At 42.0% G+C, this 21,384-nt stretch overlaps 1 protein-coding gene across 9 annotated transcripts in view; it reads right to left on the bottom strand.

Annotated features, from left to right (window-relative positions):
* LOC105473043 (ADAM metallopeptidase with thrombospondin type 1 motif 12) overlaps positions 1 to 21,384 on the bottom strand; it is a 377,504-nt gene that overhangs the window by 14,631 nt on the left and 341,489 nt on the right. For all 9 annotated transcript variants that reach the window (XM_011726599.3, XM_011726598.3, XM_071099040.1 and 6 more), the window contains 2 exons: positions 11,179 to 11,355; positions 7,932 to 8,075 (listed from right to left, as the gene is read on the bottom strand). In XM_011726599.3, the coding sequence (XP_011724901.1) occupies positions 7,932 to 8,075; positions 11,179 to 11,355 (321 nt within the window). The remainder of the gene's footprint in view (positions 1 to 7,931; positions 8,076 to 11,178; positions 11,356 to 21,384) is intronic.

Below are 21,384 nucleotides of genomic sequence, written 5' to 3'. Positions count from 1 at the left end.
TGCCATTTGTATTAGCCTGGTTTCACACTGCTATAAAGACATACCTGAGACTGGGTAATTTATAAAGAAAAGAGGTTTAATTGACTCAGAGTTCCACAGGGCTGGGGAGGCCTCAGGAAACTTACAATCATAGTGGAAGGGAAGAGGCACGTCTTACATGGCAGCAGGTGAGAGAGAGTGGTGAGTGAAGTGGGAAGAGCCCCTTATAAAACCATCAGATCTTGTGAGAAATCACTGACTATCACAAGAACAGCATAGGGGAACTGCCCCCATGATGCACTCACCTGCCTCTGGGTCTCTCCTTTAAGACGTGAGAATTACAATCTGAGATGAGATTTGGGTGGGGACACAGAGCCAAACCATATCACCATGCCTCATGCCTCCCTGCTTCTGATTGGGCTTTCTTGTTGCCAATGAGAAATGAGACACAATGGGACTTGCTCAGTGCCCATATCTGGACAATTCAGAAGTATGGAGATATTAGCCCTCTAAAGGGAGACTCCACCAAAGGGAGACAGGAGTCAGTGGATAACTCTTCTCCTTTCCTACTCGTCCCTCCCTTCCTGGATAAACTGCCATAACACGCAGTAGTTCACACAGTTTTTAGAAGCCTTCCTGTGAGAATCAGCAATCAGTTGCTCCTGACACCAAGCGATGGTCAGTTAGGTAAGATAATCAGTCTAGTAACACACCAATTCATTTTTGACTCCCCTTCTCTGCCTCCTTTCTCTTTTCTGTCACCCCTGCTTCCCTGGCATTGAATTTTCGAATAAAGTTAAATTTTTTCTCGAGACTTTATTTGATAGAAAATCCAGGATAAGACAAGTCAGAATGATGGCAGAATCTGTCCATGGGATAATTTTCTTTATTTTGTTTTTCTGAGATGGAGTCTTGCTCTGTCACCCAGGCTGGAGTGCAGTGGTGCAATCTCGGCTCACTGTGCCCTCCGCGTCTTAGGTTCAAGTGATCCTCCTGCCTCAGACTCCCAAGTAGCTGGGATTACAGGCATGTACCACCACATCTGGCTAATTTTTAAATTTTTAGTAGAGATGGGGTTTCACAATGTTGGCCAGGCTGGTCTCGAATCAAACTCCTGACCTCAGGTGATCCACCTGCCTCAGCCTCCCAAAGTGCTAGGAGTACAGGCATGAGTCACCATGCCCGGCCAGAATTTTATTTTCAATATTGCTGATAGAGTGTTATTTATGCAATAAACAAACTTAGGGAGAATAATACCTCTTTCCTTCATTTACGGTTTATTTTGTTCCATCAAACAGGCTGGCCATCTGGCAAACTGATCTGTGGACTGACAAGAGGCCTGAAACTCACTAAGTCTGACTACGTCTAAAGCTTTAGGACAGATGCCAACTCCTCTTTGCTCTAGGAAAAGCCAGAGCATCCAAGGTGCTGGGTATAAAACAGCTGTTTCTTAGGCTGTATGTCTCTGGAATAGCTTTAATATTTGATCTTTTCTCTTTTGAAAGTATTTGATCTTTTCCCTTCTGAACTCAAGACCCACAGCAGCCATGGGTCAACTTTTAGCAGACTTAGAGGTATTCAGTGGCAGAAATATGAAAACCAAAGTATATAGAAACATACTATAAATCAATGAACACATTGAATATTTACAATGAATATAGATTACTTTTGTAATCAAAAGAAAATACATGTTATTTTATTTTTATTTTTTTGCTTAAGTATAGTGGCAAGAAACCATTTTTTTAAAAAGCTAAAGTAGATTGAGGTTCCAAGATGGTCGAACAGGAACACCTCCGGTCTGCAGTTCCCAGTGAGATCAACACAGAAGACAAGTGATTTCTGCATTTCCAACTGAGGTACCTGGTTCACCTCACTGGGACTGGTTGGACAGTGGGTGCAGCTGTCCTTGCACCACAGAGGGCGAGCCAAAGCAGGGCGGGGCATTGCCTCACCTGGGAAGTGCAAGGGGTTCCCTATCCTAGCCAAGGGAAGCCATGACAGACTGTACCTGGAAAAATGGAATATTCCCACCCAAATACTGCACTTTTCGAAGGTCTCAGCAACTGGCAGACAAGTATAATCTCTCCCGTGCCTGGTTTGGCAGGTCCCACGCCCATGGAGCCTTGCTCACTGCTAGCGCAGCAGTCTGAGATTGAACGGCAAGGTGACAACCTGGCTGGGGGAGGGGTATCTGCCATTGCTGAGGCTTGAGTAGGTAAACAAAGTGGCTGGGAAGCTCGAACTGGGTAGAGCCCACCTCAGCTCAGCAAGGCCAACTGCCTCTGTAGACTCCACCTCTGTGGGCAGGGCATAGCTGAACAAAAGGCAGCAGACAACTTCTGCAGACTTAAACGTCCCTGTCTGACAGCTCTGAAGAGAGCAGTGGTTTTCCCAGCATGGCGTTTGAGCTCTGAGAACGGACAGACTGCCTCCTCAAGTGGGTCCCTGATCCCTGTATAGCCTAATTGGAAGACACCACCCAGTAGAGGCCGACAGACACCTCATATAGGCAGCTGACCCTCTGGGACGAAGCTTCCAGGGGAAGGATCAGGCAGCGACATTTGCTGTTCTGCAATATTTGCTGTTCTGCAGACTCCGCTGGTGATACCCAGGAAACAAGGTCTGGAGTGGACCTCCAGCAAACTCCAACAGCCCTGCAGCTGAGGGACCTGACTGTTAGAAGGAAAACTAACAAACAGAAAGGAATAGCATCAACATCAACAAAAAAGACATCTACACCAAAACCCAATCTGTAGGTCACCAACATCAAAGACCAAAAGTAGATAAAACCACAAAGATGGGGAGAAACCAGAGCAGAAAAGCTGAAAAATTCTAAAAACCAGAGTGCCTCTTCTCCTCCAAAGGATGACAGCTCCTCACCAGCAACGGAACAGAGCTTGATGGAGAATGATTTTGACAAGTTGACAGAAGTAGGCTTCAGAAGGTCGGTAATAACAAACTTCTCTGAACTAAAGGAGCATGTTCTAACCCATCACAAGGAAGATAAAAAACCTTGGAAAAAAGGTTATATGAATGGTTAACTAGAATAAACAGTGAAGAGAAGACCTTAAAAGACCTGATGGAGCTGAAAACTATGGCATGAGAACTTTGTGATGCATGCACAAGCTTCAGTAGCCAATTCAATCAAGTGGAAGAAACAGTATCAGTGTTTGAAGATCAAATTAATGAAATAAAGTGAGAAGACAAGTTTAGAAAAAACAGAGTAAAAAGGAACAAACAAAGCCTCCAAGAAATATGGGACTACGTGAAAAGACCAGATCTACGTTTGATTAGTGTACCTGAAAGTGATGGAGAGAATGGAACCAAGTTGGAAAACACTCCTCAAGATATTATTCAGGAGAACTTCCCTAACCTAGCAAGGCAGGCTAACATTCAAATTCAGGAAATACAGAGAACACCACAAAGGTACTCCTTGAGAATAGCAACCCCAAGACACATAATTATCAGATTCACCAAGGCTGAAATGAAGGAAAAAATGTTAAGGGCAGACAGAGAGAAAGGCTGGGTTACCCACAAAGCGAAGCTCATCAGACTAACAGTGGATCTCTCGGCAGAAACCCTACAAGACAGAAGAGAGTGGGGGCCAATATTCAACATTCTTAAAGAAAAGAATTTTAAACCCAGAATTTCATATCCAGCCAAACTAAGCTTCATAAGTGAAGGAGAAATAAAATCCTTTACAGATAAGCAAATGCTGAGAGATTTTGTCACCACCAGGCCTGCCTTACAAGAGCTCCTGAAGGAAGCACTAAACATGGAAAGGAACAACTGGTACCAGCCACTGCAAAAACATGCCAAATTGTAAAGACCATCGATGCTATGAAGAAACTGCATCAATTAATGGGCAAAATAACCAGCTAACATCATAATGACAGGCTCAAATTCACATATAACAATACTAACCTTAAATGTAAATAGGCTAAATGCCCCAATTAAAAGACACAGACTGGCAAATTGGATAAAGAGTCAAGACCCATCAGTGTGCTATATTCAGGAGACTCATCTCACATGCAGAAATACACATAGGCTCAAAGTGAAGGGATGGAGGAAGATCTACCAAGCAAATGGAAAGCAAAAAAAAGCAGGGTTTGCAATCCTAGTCTCTAATAAAACAGACTTTAAACCAACAAAGATCAAAAGAGACAAAGAAAGCCATGACATAATGGTAAAGGGATCAATTCAACAAGAAGAGCTAACTATCCTAAATATATATTCACCCAATACTGGAGCACCCAGATTCATAAAGCAAGTCTGTAAAGACCTACAAAGAGTCTTAGACTCCCACACAATAATAATGGGAGATTTAACTTCCCACTGTCAATATTAGACAGATCAACAAGACAGAAGGTTAACAAGGGTCTCCAGGACTTGTTCTCAGCTCTGCACCAAGCAGACCTATTTGACATCTACAGAACTCTCCACCCCAAATGAACAGAAGATACATTCTTCGCAGCACCGCCTCACATTTATTCTAAAATTGACCACATAATTGGAAGGAAAGCACTCCTTAGCAAATGTAGAAGAACAGAAATCACAACAGACTGACTCTCAGACCACAGTGCAATCAAATTAGAACTCAGAATTAAGAAACTCACTCAAAACTGTACAACCACATGGAAACTGAACAACCTGCTCTTGAATGACTACTGGGTAAATAACAAAATGAAGGCAGAGATAAAGATGTTCTTTGAAACCAAAGAAAAGAAAGATACAACATACCAGAATCTCTGAGACACATTTAAAGCAGTGTGTAGAGGGAAATTTATAGCACTAAATGCCCACAAGAGAAAGCAGGAAAGATCTAAAATCGACATCCTAACATCACAATTAAAAGAACTAGAGAAGCAAGAGGAAACAAATTCAAAAGCTAGCAGCAGGCAAGAAAACAACTAAGGTCAGATCAGAACGGAAGGAGACAGAGACACAAAAAACCCTTCAAAAAATCAATGAATCCAGGAGCTGGTTTTTTGAAAAGATCAACAAAATTGATAGACTGCTAGCAAGACTAATAAAGAAGAAAAGAGAGAAGAATAAAATAGATGCAATAAAAAATGATACAGGGGATATCACCACCGATCCCACAGAAATACAAACTACCATCAGAGAATACTATAAATAACTCTATGCAAATAAACTAGAAAACCTAGAAGAAATGGATCAATTCCTGGACACATACACCCTACCAAGGCTAAACCAAGAAGAAGTTGAATCTCTCAATAGACCAATTACAGACTCTGAAATTGAGGCAATAATTAAGAGCATACCAACCAAAAAAAGTCCAGGACCAGACGGATTCACAGCCGAACTCTACCAGAGGTACAAAGAGGAGCTGGTACCATTTATTCTGAAACTATTCTAATCAATAGAAAAAGAGGGATTCCTCCCTAACTTATTTTATGAGGCCAGCATCATCCTGATACCAAAGCCTGGCACAGACACAACAAAAAAAGAAAATTTTAGACCAATATCCCTGATGAACATCGATGCAAAAATCCTCAGTAAAACACTGGCAAACCGAATCAAGGAGCACATCAAAAAGCTTATCCACCATGATCAAGTGGGCTTCATCCTTGGGCTCAACATATTCAAATCAATAAATGTAATCTATCACATAAACAGAACCAATGACAAAAACCACATGATTATCTCAATAGACGCAGAAAAGGCCTTCGACAAAATTCAACAGCTCTTCATGCTAAAAGCTCTCAATAAATTCAGTATTGATGGAATGTATCTGAAAATAATAAGAGCTATTTATGACAAACCCACAGCCAATATCATACTGAATGGGCAAAAACTGGAAGCATTCCCTTTGAAAACAGGCACAAGACAAGTATGCCCTCTCTCACCACTTCTATTCAACATAGTGTTGCAAATTCTGGCCAGGGCAATCAGGCAAGAGAAAGAAATCAAGGGTATTCAATTAGGAAAAGAGGAAGTCAAATTGTCCCTGTTTGCAGATGACATGATTGTATATTTAGAAAACCCTATTGTCTCAGCCCAAAATTTCCTTAAGCTGATAAGCAACTTCAGCAAAGTCTCAGGATACAAAATCAATGTGCAAAAATCACAAGCATTCCTGTACACCAATAACAGACAAACAGAGCCAAATCATGAGTGAACTCCCATTCACAATTGCTACAAAGAGAATAAAATACCTAGGAATCCAACTTATGAGGGATGTGAAGGACCTCTCCAAGGAGAACTACAAACCACTACTCAACGAAATAAAAGAAGACACAAACAAACGGAAGAACATTCCATGCTCATGGATAGGAAGAATCAATATCGTGAAAATGGCCATACTGCCCAAGGTAATTTATAGATTTAATGCCATCCCCATCAAGCTACTAATGACTTTCTTCACAGAATTGGAAAATACTACTTTAAAGTTCATATGGAACCAAAAAAGAGCCCGCATTGCCAAGACAATCATACGCAAAAAGAAGAAAGCTGGAGGCATCAGGCTACCTGACTTTAAATTATACTACAAGTCTACAGTAACCAAAACAGCATGGTACTGGTACCAAAATAGATATATAGACCAATAGAACAGAAAAGAGGCCTCAGATACAACACCACACATCTACAGTCATCTGATATTTGACAAACCCCACAAAAACAAGCAATGGGGAAAGGATTCCCTACGTAATAAATGGTGGTGGGAAAACTGGCTAGTCTTATGTAGAAAGCCGAAACTGGATCCCTTCCTTACACCTTATACAAAAATTAATTCAAGATGGATTAAAGACTTAAATGTTAGACCTAAAACCATAAAAACCCTAGAAGAAAACCTAGGCAATACCATTTAGGACATAGGCGTGGGCAAAGACTTCATGACTAAAACACCAAAAGCAATGGCAACAAAAGTCGAAATATACAAATGGGATCCAATTAAACTAAGGAGTTTCTGCACAGCAAAAGAAACTACCATCAGAGTGAACAGGCAACCTCCAGAATAGGAGAAAATTTTGGCGATCTACCCATATGACAAAGGGCTAATATCTAGAATCTGCAAAAAACATAAACAAATTTACAAGAAAACAAATAAACAACTCCATCAAAAAGTGGGCAAAGGATATGAACAGTTCTCAAAAGAAGATATTTATGTAAAACAGACACATGAAAAAATGCTCATCATCACTGGTCATCAGAGAAATGCAAATCAAAACCACAATGAGATACCATCTCATGCCAGTTAGAATGGCGATCATTAAAAAGTCAAAAAACAACAGATGCTGGAGAGGATGTGGAGAAATAGGAATGCTTTTACACTGTTGATGGGAGTGTAAATTAGTTCAACCATTGTGGAAGACAGCATGGTGATTCCTCAAGGATCTAGAACTAGAAATACCATTTGACCCAGCAATCCCATTACTGGGTATATTCCTAAAGAATTATAAATCATGCTACTATAAGGACACATGCATATGTATGTTTATTGCAGCACTATTCACAATAGCAAAGACTTGGAACCAACCCAAATGTCCATCAATGATAGATTGGACTATGAAAATGTGACACATATATACCATGGAATACTATGTAGCCACATAAAAAGGATGAGTTCGTGTCCTTTGTGGGGACATGGATGCAGCTGGAAACTATCATTCTCAGCAAACTATTGCAAGGACAGAAAACCAAGCACTGCATGTTCTCACTCATAGGTGGGAATTGAACAATGAGAACACTTGGACACAGGGTGGGGAACATCACACACTGGGGCCTGTCAGGGGGTGGGGGGCTGGGGGAGGGATAGCATTAGGAGAAATACCTAACGTAAATGATGAGTTGATGGATGCAGCAAACCAACATGACACATGTAACCTATGTAACAAACCTGCATGTTGCGCACATGTACCCTAGAACTTAAAGTATTTAAAAAAAAAAAAAAAGCTAAAGTAAAAAAAGTATGTATAAACGAGTCTTACCAGCTCCCAGTTCCCAGTGGCCCAGTGACAGCAAAGGTGCTCATTGCAAGACATGGTGGATGTGGGTCTTTTTGTCCAGTCACAGAGGCCTCCTGGACAGAACACTTCTCTCTCCTGAACTCCGCCTCCACAGGACCTGGAGCACTGATACACAGCAGTGACAAGATTAGGTAAAAGTCGGGTGGAGACACGTTTAATGATAAGTGAAGAATTTCGTATTGTCATTTTGTTGTGTACAGTGTTATTAGGAATATAGGTATCTGTATTGGAATTTATAGCATTCCTGCAAGTTCCTTACAATGACCACTCACTATTTTTCTTTTAAATGGGGAAACAAGAATTAGAGAGAGGCAGAAATATTGATGAAGCAAATCCTGAAGACATAAGGAGGAGAAAAGTCAGAAGATGCCAAATAGTCTAATGTTAAACAATATGTCAAAAGGAAGGAATTTTTTTTAAAAAACCTAAATGAGTGGTCATTCCAGAATGGACATTATTTTATCCACATTTTGTGTTCTGAAAGAAGTTTTTTAGTAACAAAAATGTAAAATTTAGGTTTTTTATAATGATTAGCTCCGACAGCCCAAAAGGGGGGCACACATTTGCAATACAATTTTGTTTGCCTCCTATTAAAATGAGATTTAGTCTTCCTTTTCCACTGCATAAAGTTTTAGAATTAAATTTGTCCATAGTAGGAGTAATAAAATGGATGGATTCACTCAGGACTTAGATGTATTGGCTGTAATACTCATAAAATAAATTCAAGATGACAAGTCAGATTTCCAAAGGGGTAGAATTCTGAAACATGTCAGGTTTTTGCTTACTAGAATAATTCTATAAGATACATTAAGTTTTTTTAGGAGGAAATAAAATAATTCGCCAAGAATATTTGAAAAGTTCTTTGAGTATTTTGAAAAGCACTTTGAAAAATCTTAGTTTTAGCATGGTTACAACAATAACAACAAGATAATTATGGCTGTCTTGCAAACATCATGTCCATCACATCAGGTAGTGTGTGTGTGGTAGTATCATAGAAGACAGGGAAATTATATGCAATTAATCTTTTCTGCTCAATAAAAGAACTAATGTAGCACCTTCACAATATTCCAGCTTTGAGAATCAACATCAACTTTTTCCCACTTATTCAATCTGTTTTTAACCCCATCTGAGGAGACAGGGAGAGGAATTCCACATCTAGGGTTCTTGTGCATACCTACCTATGTGCACATAGATTCAGCACCACCTGGCCAAGTTATTTCCAGGAAAAGGGGGTCAAAAAAGTGGTTCTCAAATGTTCCTCAGACCAGCAACTTCAGCATCTTCTGAGTGTTTGTTAGAAATGCAAAATTTCAGGCCCCACCTCAGATCCCCTGAATTGGCCATTCTGGGGGTAGGACCCATCCATCTGTGCATTGACAAGCCCTCCAGGTTGTCCTGAAGCATGATAAAGCTTGACTACCACTGGTGTAGAGATGGTCCCATAGCTAAAATGCATCTGCCCTGGAGGGTAGTCAGGGCGGGCCGATATGCTTGCCAGATGGGTTCATAACATTCCCAGGATGGCAATCAGCACCACAGGCAGGGAAAGTACCTAAAGATGCCCAATTCCTTAACAGCAGCTCCGGGTACTCAACTGACTTTTACATTTTCTATCTCTACTGCTGCTTAAGAGGGAACTCTACCACCTTTGTGGTTTGCTCAAAACAGGCAATTTAGAAAGAAGGGTGAGAGAAGGGCTTCAGGGAACAGGCTCCTGATGGGGATCCTGGAAGCTACTGAGGAAACATAAAGAATAGATCTTTTTCATAACCAGAAAGATTTGATTGCTCATCTTTGATCGCCTGCAAATGCCATTTCTCTGACAGGGCAACCTAAGCTCCTCTCTGAATTCCTGGATTCTGGAAGCTGCTGCCTGAACAGGTCCAGGCCAGGCTCAGTACCTATGGAGAGTTTGGAGGTCTGGGTTCAGAGCCTGGGAGTAGCAGGCACTTCATGTACTCCAGAAGTAGGCAGGGGAAGGAGGATGAAGAGGGGACAGTGGTGGCTGCTGCCCCAGAAAACTCTAGGTAGTGGCCCAGAGCCTCAGGAATCAGCGTGGATGCTTGGCCGGTGGGTGGTAAGTAAGTCGGGGCTCAGTCCTCCACAGGCTTTGACACTAACTCTGTAGCCTCAGGTTGGGATTCTTTGCCTTCGCTTCACTGGCACATGGTAAGTGCCCCGCAAAGTAGTTATTGATTCATTCTTTCTCCTTAGTTCACTTTTTGTTCAATGCCCATTGGGCTAAGTTCCATAGCACAGCAGGATCAAAGATGGGCAATCAAAGATGAGCAATCAAATATTTCTCGTTGCGAATGCCTTATGTTTGAATTAAAACTCTATTTATTTTCTCATTGTGTGTCTCAGGTAGGTTTCTCAACCTAAGTCTCAATTTCTTCCCCTATAAAATAGGGTTGAAAATGCCTACCATCCAGGTCATGGAGAGAATTAAACCAAGTATCGTAGGCAAACTGCCTAGTTCCTGGACGCACTCAAAATATGGGGGCTTCCTTTTCTTTATTGTTATTTTTTGGTCTTCTTTCTATCATTTGTGGATGTAGTTGGGAGTATGTTTTAGCTGTTGAGATATTTAAACATTTGCCTGTTGAAAAATGAGATCATCACACTTCACCAAAGAACCTCACCAAAGTAACCTTGTTTCCATGTGTCAAAGTAAAACTAAGACCCAGCAGAGCCAGGGCCCTCATAAAGAGAGCACACACACACACACACTCACTATTTGTACAATGATCTGAGAGATGGAAGAGATGAAACTCTAATATTATACTGTGTGGAAAAGATAGGGCTGTTTCTCCCAGCCCGACTGCAGAAGCCTCAGAGAGGCATGTTAGGCTCTGTCTGCAAATGGCTCTCATCAGACTCGTCCTTGTTCAAATAATCCCATTGTATTCATTTCCCCAGCAGGAACACCAATTCCCCGGTATATCCATTGGGAGACCAGATTGCAACATAACACTGAACTGTTGTGATTAAAACCATAACACATTGTCTTCTCCATGGAATTTTTTCACCTCCTGAAAGTGTTAGACCCATTCGGCTTCCCAGATACAGGGTGGGGTCACTGAACAGAGGCCAGTCATTGGCAGGACGCAGGTATGGTCTTCCCTGATTTCTACATTTATGCAGTAACACTGAGATTCATGGCTTGCCAGGTTGTGTGAAGACATCGCTCCCTTTCTGGGCGCCATACCTGGCTCCAAGGCTCCACCTGCCACACCCCACAGGGCTCGGGGTTACAGCTCATGCTCAATGGGGGAGGAATGCCGGCCAGGAACTGGCAGTGAAATGGCCTCAGATTCCGGTGGTCCCGGCTGTCCACGCACTGAATCTCGCGTATCTTGAAGCCCCCACTGCAGTTTCTGGAGCACTGTATGGAAAGCAAAAGCAAAGGCGATCTCTGAGTCATTGGCATCAGGCCTCCCTTCCTTCCCCTCAGCCGTGGAGGTGCCAGGCATCCAGTCATAAAGAGCGGTTAGGTCTAGTTCTGGTGAACCCTGCTTTCCCTCCTACACCACAGAGCAGGAGGTACCCCAGCAGCTCCTGATACCGGGAAACACATGCTTGGCCCAAACTCTGTTGAGGGCCAACAGAGGTGGGTGAGAATTCCAGTTCTGCCACTCACTAGTCACAAGTCCCTGGGCCTGTGACTGAAGTACGCTGAGCCTCAGGTGTCCCATCTCTAAACTGGGGTCATAACTGCTACCTCACAGCTGTGGGGAGATTATAGACCCTGGGGCTGGAGTGCCTGCTGGCACAGCATCTGCCCCAGTGGGTGGCCGTTCCCTCTGGAAGTCAGTATTTACTGGAGGGAGAGTGGCCTGCCTATCCCTTCCCAGGAGTAGGCATTGCTGCTAAGCCTTCTCCACCTTTCCTTCAGAATGCTGGTTTTCTCTATGATGCTGGATGCAGAATAGGATAGTATGTCTCTCTCATGAAGGGTCTTGAGTAGGGAAATAAGCTGCATAACTACTCAGTGGTTTGACTCATGGGTGTGAGCAAAGGCTGTCCTTGCCCCCATCCTCACCATTCCTCCTGCAGCGCCATCACCTGCAGCCATCACTGAGAGTCTTCTCAGCACTTGCCCCCGATAGCCACTACACAGGCCCTACTCACTCCCCTCCTCTCTGACCCCACCCGCTGTGCAGCAGCCCAGGTTTCCCAGCAGGCTGCTGACTTCCCTTGGACGGTGATAAACACTGATGGGCCTGGGTCACCTACAACCAAGTTTACCCAGCCTGTTCCAGAGTGCTGCTTTGTTGACTCTCTGACCACTTGGATTTTGGCAGTTCCCCACTCCCCCACCTATAAAGATTTTATCTGATCATAACTTGAGTGTCTGGGACTTGCTCTCTGGTCTATTTAGAACTCTAGTGCTTGTTATAGCCCTTCTGCTTATCTTCCTTCTGCAGCCTGGTGTCTCATGGCCAGACCTGACCTGATGGGTCTTGTCACTGCCCACACTGAGGTGGGGAACTGAGGTAGGTGGGATGGAGGCTAACATCTGTGCTCGTCAGCCCAGGTTCTTCCCCAGGTTCTCCTCGGGTTAATACAATGACCTTGGGGTTCCCATGTCCTGAATGTTCCTTCCTCTATTCTCTGCATTACCCACTACTGTTCTTTTTTTTAATGCCTCAGTTTCAATGGCACCTCTTCTGAGAGGTCCTCCTGGAATACCTGATCTAAAGGAGGTGATTTCTCTTGTAATTTGTCTCAGCTACTCTTCTGTTTTAATCCCATAAAGCTAAACTGCAGAGCAACTTTTATTGATTTTGTCCATCCTTTCTACTATCCATCACTGCCATGAAAGCAGAGCCTGCCCTGCCCTGTTCTGCATCGCACCATGGGTCCCTAGCACAGGGACAGGCACAGTGTAGATGGCCATTATGAAGCTGTTGAATCAACATTGAATTATGAGAAAATGCCAGCTGGGAGGGCTCCCAATGGGCTAAAGAGATCTCTGGTAATTACAGGATAAATAATGTGTTTCTTTATCCTCTGAATCCTTCCATCAATGATCTCATTGGCAGTCTTGGCCAAGGAAACAAGTCACCAAGAAAGGGTGTCCCTTGCTGTAAGGTATATTTTCATCTGGCTCTTCTCTCTGAAGGGTAAAAGACCACGCTGTCTTTCTGGCTATGGTGGAATAGCCATGATTCTAGGGCTGTGGTTGAGGAAAGAAAATTCCTCAAGACTTTTCAGTAGACATAGACCCCAAAACACTGCTCCCCCTTCTTCCTCTGATTGGCAGATTTCATCAATTCACCTGACTTCGAACATCGGTCTGTAGCTTGGAAACACATGGGCCCATGTGACAAGGGGGCAGATTGATGCTCTGATACTTCCATAAATCAAGTGTGTTTAGGTTATCAGAAATAAGCAATACTTGCTAACAGCTTCCCAGAAGTACAAATGGAAAACTTTATTTTCCTGCCACACAATAAACACACAAAGAAAAACAGTAACAGCAAACTTAAAATTCACCACAGAACAAATGAGAAAGCGTGCTAATAGCTTCCACTCAAAGCAACTATTTGTCTGACAAAATAAATTTCCAGGAAATAGCACATAGTTAAAACAAGAGTACTTTTTATTAGGAAAAGGGGATTTAAAAGACATAAGCATAAAATGAGACTTTACTTTTTTATTTTCCATTTGTTGGTATAATCTGTTATTCCTAAACTTATTTTTCAAATTAGCATTACTCTTTTGTCAAGAGCATGTTCACATTCAGTGGGAAATAAAATTTATTAATATGCTGAAGTCAGTAATAAGGGAAGACACTCACTAAATCTATGATTATTCCATTCCATTTTCAAAAGAGCCTCTGATTCTGTTAGCAAGAGGGAAGTGACAGCATATAAAGTCACTCCAGTCCTAATGCTCTTTTGCTTTTGTGTGCTGAATGACAATTGCGATACTCATTTTCTTATAGCCTGAGAGGAGGGCCGTTTGTATTCCTGTTTTCCTAATGTAAAGTCTGCGAACCAGACTGAGGACAAGAGGCAGGCTAATGAGAACAGAAAGACTGGCGAATGCCCTGTTGAAACCAAACAGGTCTGATAGAATCCAGTTACCACATCACTATATCAGTTTGTTTAACTCCTATGATTTGCAAAGCAAACTGAGTTAGAATGAAAAATACCCTTAGCTTACTGGGGCCACTGGCAGAGGTAAAATGAAATCAAAACCTTTTCTTTCTTGTGCTATTTTTGATTTATGAAGTCTTCCTAATACACTTCCCAGGTTGGACTCCTACAGAGTGTTCAGAGAAGTATAGCACAACTAGTAAACATAGGATTGGGGGACTAACAGACCAAATCCATCTATGACCCTGGCATCAAGTGGCTATGTCACTGCAGATTAATCACTGTACTTCTCTAGGTCTCCATTTCTCCATTGGTATTCAAAAGAGGATAAACTAGATGATTAAACTATCACAGCATTCTAGAGTGTCATAAATGTATGAGATCACTGAGTTTGTGCTCTGTTTTGATTTCAGAATACTTTCTTCCTCTCAAAGTTATACATCAAATACTAAATTGCGATATGGAAAGAATTCCTTTCTGACCTTTTCCTTATGCTAAACACATTCATAAGACCCTTAAAATAATTTGAAGATCAGATAGTTGTAGGTGTGCGGTCTTATTTCTGGGTTCTCTATTCTGATCCATTGGTCCATGTATCCGTTTTTTTTACCAGTACCATGCTGTTTTGGTTACTGTAGCCCTGTAGTATATTTTGAAGTCTCTTAGCCTGATGCCTCCAGCTTTGTTCTTAAGCAATTACAATATAAGCAAAAATTGACAAATGGGATCTCTTAAACTAAAGAGCTTCTGTACAGCAAAAGAAATTATCAACAGAGTAAACACACAACCTACAGAATGGGAGAAAACTTTTGCAAACTATGCATCTGACAAAGCTCTAATATCCAACATCTCTAAGGCACTTAAATTTATACCCAAAAACAAAAAAACACAAAAAACAAGCAACCACATAAAAAAGTGGGCAAAGGACATGGACACTTTTCAAAAAAAGATATACATGAGGTCAACAGTCATATGAAAAATAGCTCAACATCACTGATCATTAGAGAAATGCAAATCAAAACCACGATGAGATACCATTTCATACTTCTCAAAGTGGCTATTATTAAAAAGTAAAAAAATAACAGATGCTGACGAGGCTGTGGAGAAAAAGGAATGCTTATATGCTGTTGGTAATAGAGCATATTAATTCAGCCATTGTGAAAGACGGTGTTGGTGATTCCTCAAGACCTAAAGACAGAAATACTATTTGAACCAGCAATTCCATTACTGGGAATATACATTATTCTGTTATAAAGACACATGTACACATATGTTCACTGTGGCACTATCCACAACAGCAAAGACATGGAATCAACCTAAATGCCCATCAATGATAAACTGGTTAAAGAAAATGTGGTAATATACACAATGGAATACTACAAAGCCATAAAAAAGAATGAGATCATGTCCTTTGCAGGAACATGGATAGAGCTAGAGGCCATTATCCTTAGCAAACTAACACAGGAACAGAAAACCAAATACCACGTGTTCTCACTTATAAGTGGGAGCTAAATGATAAGAACACATGGACACATGGAGGGGAACAACACACACTGGGGACTAAGGGAGGGTGGAATGTGGGAGGAGGGAGAGGATCAGGAAAAATAACTAATGGGCACTAGGCTTAATACCTGGGTGATGAAATAATCTGTACAAGAAACCCCCATGACACAAGTTTACCTATGTAGCAAACCTGCACTTGTATCCCAAACTTAAAATAAAAGTTAAAAAAATTTTATTCCAAAAATTCTAAGCAGAACAGCATCAAAATTCATGGGTCTGCCTGTCCCTCTCCCCATCCCACTTTCCCCTCATTGAGCACTTACTATGTTCCAAGCTCTGTACCTCTACCCTAAGTAGTTTGCAATCTAGCTGGGGCAGGGGAAGTCACATAAATGAATAGAAGAAATAAAGATTACAAGCCATAGTTATCTACAATCTAGTGAGGACACAAAGGAGGACACAGTCAACTTCACCTGAAGAAGTCAAGAAAAGCTTAAATAAATGAGTCAAAGCTTGAGCTGAATCTTAATGAGTAAATGCTCACGTGACTGGCAAAATAGTGTGGGGGACATTTGAAGTGGAGGCAATGGCACGCACAGAGGCTGTGAACCCACACGGCTTGACTAGGAACAGTAAGTTGGTCAGAATGCTAAGGGGATAGGGGTAGACAGAGAAGATGGGCAGAGGCCATCATGGAGAGCCTTGTGGTCTGGACATTGGTGGTCTTGGGGTCGTTTCTTATATGTTCCTAAAGGCTTCCATTTAATTGGCACTTCTCTAACCATTTCTTCTTGAGAATCTCTCAATCTGAAATGCTCAGGGATATCAAGACAGGTGATGGTTTAGACACAGAAAAAAATTGTATCAAGAGGAAAACTGTTGGGAACAAGCCCCCCAAAATCTGGCCATAAACTGGCCCCAAGACTGGCCATAAACAAAATCTCTGCAGCACTGCGACATGTTCATGATGGCCATGACGCCCATGCTGGAAGGTTGTGGGTTTACGGGAATGAGGGCAAGGAACACTTGGCCTGCCCAGGGCAGAAAACTGCTTAAAGGCTTCTTAAGCCACAAACAATACCATGAACGATCTGTGCCTTAAGGATATGCTCCTGCTGCAGTTAACTAGCCCAACCTATTCCTTTAATTCGGCCCATTCCTTTGTTTCTCATAAGGGATACTTTTAATTTATTTAATATGTATAGAAACAATGCTAATGACTAGCTTGCTGTTAATAAATATGTGGGTAAATCTCTGTTCGGGGTTCTCAGCTCTGAAGGCTGTGAGACCCCTGATTTCCCACTTCACACCTCTATATTTCTATGTGTGTGTCTTTAATTCCTCTAGGGTCACTGGATTGGGGTCTTCCCAACTGAGCTGGTCTCAGCAGAAAATAAATGCAGGGATACACAGTGTATGATCCACCTTTCTGCTACTCAATTTTTGCCTTCATAGGATAGAAGCTCTCCTATAACATACAATCCTAGGTTCTGACTTTTGCACACTGGACTTTAGTAAATGTTTCTGGGAACATGCTGTGTATGAAAGTATGGTTTGTCTGTATTTAGCAAAACAAAGGCTATTCCCCCATTTTATTCATTTGTAAAAATTCAGGTCCATAAAATGCAGCATTGCCACAGACAATCTGTAAAATTCAATAAACTTGGAGACAAGAATTAGAATAAGACAGAAGGACTAGTTAGCAAATACATGAAATCCAAGGCCATAAGGAATGGCTGTCACTTCCTGTTACTTTCCAGCAAATAAATTAGATGATAAAGTTACCGCTAAAATAAAATGGCAACGTTGCCTCTGTGGGAAGACAGATTATTACAAATAAAAGGTAAAAATCTTTCTGATTCATTTCAGAAATAAATCAAGGTCTGCTAGACTCAACTATGAAAAGGGCAATGTTCATTCTAACAGAAGTAATAAAGGGGTTGTCAAATCAGCAGTTCCCAAAACTTCAGAAGAAGCAGACAAAATGTCAGTGAGGAAGTGTGTGGAGCTGCTGATGATGCATGGTTTTGCTGTCAACCCCAGCTGAGGATTTTTCAAGCTCATTTTTATCTCTTACTACATTTCTTCCATCAGAAGAATCACTTTTTCTCCCATATGAATTTTTTTTTTAAAATGGGGTCTCACTCTGTTGCCCAGCCTGGAGTGCAGTGGCAGAATCTTGGCTCACTGCAACCTTTGCTTCTTGGGCTCAAGTGATCCACCCACCTCAGCCTTCTGAGTAGCTGGGACTACAGGCATGCGCTCTACCAAGCCGGGCTAATTTTTTGTATTTTCAGTGGAGATGGGGTTTTGCCATATTGCCCAGGCTGGTCTTGAACTGCTGAGGTCAAGTGATCACCTGCCTTGGCCTCCCAAAGTGCTGGGATTACAGGCATGAGCCACTGCGCCCAGCCTCTCCCATACAAATTTTAACATTCTGAAACTGGCATGTGTCCTACAACTGATGTACACATTAATTGTGTAGTGTTTCATTTTTTTCTGAAAAGCTGTAGTTAAAATGACATAATCCCCCAGGTGACAGTTTCTTAGAATTGAGACTATTTAATATGAGTTTTGTGATCAAGTATATATTGATGATTTAAATACTCCAAGCCCTAGTTTCTTTAGTGGGAATTATAAAGTCCTGTATTATGGTAAAAATAAAATTGTTTATCCAAAGTTTCCATGCAATGTCAGGCACGTGGCAGCACTAGCACCCACGGTAGGTCAAATCCTCCAGAGTTCAGGAACATGTTGAGCACCCTGACTGTGTAGTACTAGGGAGTGAACACTTTCTCAGGTCACTTTCTCCATTGGCAGGGCTTACTTCACTAACCTGTCCACAGGCCTCCTGCCCCAAGTCCAGGAAGCAAGAGATTCGTAAATGTCCAATAGCCAGCCCTAACCTTTACCCAGAGCTCGACGTTTGTCCAGGGCCTTATTTGAATGGTCTTTTATCATGTACAGAGTTCATTGCATACAATTTCTCTTTTGATCCTTACAACAATTCTACAAAGTAAGTAGAGGCAATATCATCCACTTCATTTCAGGAGTGCGAAAACTAAAGCTCCTAAGCAGTTAGATGAATGGCCAGTGTCACGTGCTGATTAGTGACAGAGTAGGGTTATTATCCCAGATCCGTCTGATTCCAAGTCAAGCCCCTCTGCGATTCAATACTGCAGAACTGCATTTTTACAAGACTGCCTCTGGGACAAACCTGAGGATGACAACTTTGATTTTGTTTCAGACAGATTAATGCATGAAGAGGAAGCAAGCCACTGTGATAAACTACTTCCAGAAACTGGAAAGGTAGAGATCTGAATGTCTCGGTTCTCCGTCATGTTGTAAGGAACATGGCTGTGATTTGGTGAAGGACAGGCCGAGGTAGGCTGTTTACATCCTGTGTGACTCAGCAAGTTTAGAGTGCAGGTGTGTAACTCCACTTGTTATCACAGCCATGTAGCCCTAACACGGGAAGGCCATGCCATCACTTGGCTCTAAGCCACTGTTGTATGTAAAAGGTATAACTGCCCTGTTTGACACTGTGCGGTCATGCTGGCACCAAGAGAAAGAGAGAGAGCCAAAGCTGTCCATCTGCAAAGATGGACAGAGGGGAGCCAGGACACAGCTTGACTCGCTCATGCCCAGAGAAAAAGAAAGAGTTAAGCTGCTGACCCTGAAAGCAAGGGAGAGTCAGCCGTGCAGCTGTATGTGGGAGCCAGACTAAGCAGCCGAGACGGGGCGGGCAGTGTGAGAAAGCTGCTGATGAGAGTTGGTGCTGAATAAAATAATCTTTCACCAGCCTACGGCCCCCGAGTGTTCTTTCTGCTCATCCACCCACTCCCTTCGGACTGCAACATGACCTTTGGTATAGTCATAAACCTGACACATGTATATGAGAAAATGTTTACAGCAGTTCTATCAGGCTTCATCAAGAAGTATCGTATTAGAGAAATAAGCCAGTAAAACAACCGCAATCCAGACCGCAATCACAGTGGTAGAAGTTCCTGGTGAGTAACCTGGATGCCTCAGGTATGATACCTGTGGGTTCAGGTGAGGCTGCAGCATACCCTGTCATCCTACAAGAATTAAAGTGTTTCTGGATCTGGAGGAGAGATTGCTGGAATAATGCAGAAAATTCCAGGTAAAATTAGAATTTTTCTTTCTGAGAAAGTATCTGTGAAAAGGCAAATGATCAATTTGGCAGAATCTAAACTCTCTGGATATTTAAAGGCAAAACCAGGGATCCTCTTTCCTGCTCTAGATTTTGGAGGTCTGTCACAAAGAGAGCATAAAAGGCCTATCAGAATTAATGAAGCTGAGAGGGAAGGCCTTCAAATCTTTCCTAGCACATGATGTGGACTTCAGACATCCATATGAAAAAGGGGTCTCCAGCTACTTGAGGCTGAGGCAGGAGTACTGTTTAAGCACAGGAGGTTGAGACTGGAGTGAGATATGACTGGGCCACTGCACTCCAGTTTGGGTGACAAAGTGAGACTTCACCTCAAAAAAAATATTAATTAGAAAAAGGGGTCACAATAATCAAGATTTGAGATAAAATTTAAGTTAATATGTCTAGGAAAGATAAGCCATGTATGCCAGGGGTCCCCAATCCCTAGTCTGTTATATCTCAGCCTGTTAGGAATCAGGCTGCACAGCAGGAGGTGAGCATCAGGTGAGCAAGCAAAGCTTTATCTGTATTTACAGCTGCTCCCCATCACTCACATTACTGCCTGAACTCGACCTCCTGTCAGATCAGCAGCAGTATTAGATTCTCATAGGAATGCAAACCCTATTGTGAAGTGTGCATGCAAGGGATCTAGGCTGCACACTCATTATGAAAATCTAATGCCTGATGATCTGTCACTGTCTCCCATCACCCCTAGATGGGACTGTCTAGTTGCAGGAAAACAAGCTCAGGGCTCCCACTGACTCTACATTATGGTGAGTTGTGTAATTATTTCATTATGTATTACAATGTAATAATAATAGAAATAAAGTACACAATAAATGTAACATGCTTGAATCATCCCAAAACCATTTCCCCAGTCCGTGGAAAAGAATTTTGTAGAGATCACAAAACTGGTCTCTAGTGCCAAAAAGGTTAGGGACTGCTGATGTATGCAATACCCATAATAGTAGTCAGAAAAAACAAAAATCAGGGCAACTGACAATCAGTGGTTAAATAGTGTCTTTGATATAAGGTTCATCTGTTATCTAATAAAAGAGACACTTTCTTTACTGGTAGGAATAGAGTAATTTTGAGGATTAGATTTTAGATATAGCAGTTACCTCATTCTAGCTGAATTTGATGATATGTTGGAAATAACTCCTACAAAACCACTCAGGGCACTACAGAGATTCACCAATATATCTGCAACCCTATAGGCCATGAGAGAGAGAGAGAGGCATGAGAGAGACCCTATAGGCCAGGCAATGAGTCAAGCCAGGCTTTCCTTAGGAGGCCGGACCCCAGAGATGAGCTTGCTGATCTCTCATCCAGGGTTTGCACTGGCTAGAGTCCCTCAGGCTGGAGCTGACCTTTTCAAAACGCAAGCTATTTCACACATCTGCCCTTTTCATGAGCCATGTAATTTCCAGCGAAATGACTATTCCCAGTGAGAGGAAAGTGGAACTTAAGACTTGGTCAACATTTGGCAAGCTCAGGTATATGAGATGTTTCCTGAGATTCCTCTGGATATGGAAGAGAAGTTGTAGCCAAACTTTCAGTCCTTGTTGGATTCTGAGTTTGTTATGAATTGGAAGAGAAATAAAAAAGACCAGTATTGATTCTTGAAAGAAAAATG

The sequence above is a fragment of the Macaca nemestrina genome, chromosome 6 (genome assembly GCF_043159975.1).
Source record: "Macaca nemestrina isolate mMacNem1 chromosome 6, mMacNem.hap1, whole genome shotgun sequence".
NCBI lineage: Eukaryota > Metazoa > Chordata > Mammalia > Primates > Cercopithecidae > Macaca > Macaca nemestrina.
The sequence above is the reverse complement of the archived record's forward strand: the minus strand, read 5'-3'. Positions and strand labels throughout refer to the sequence as shown.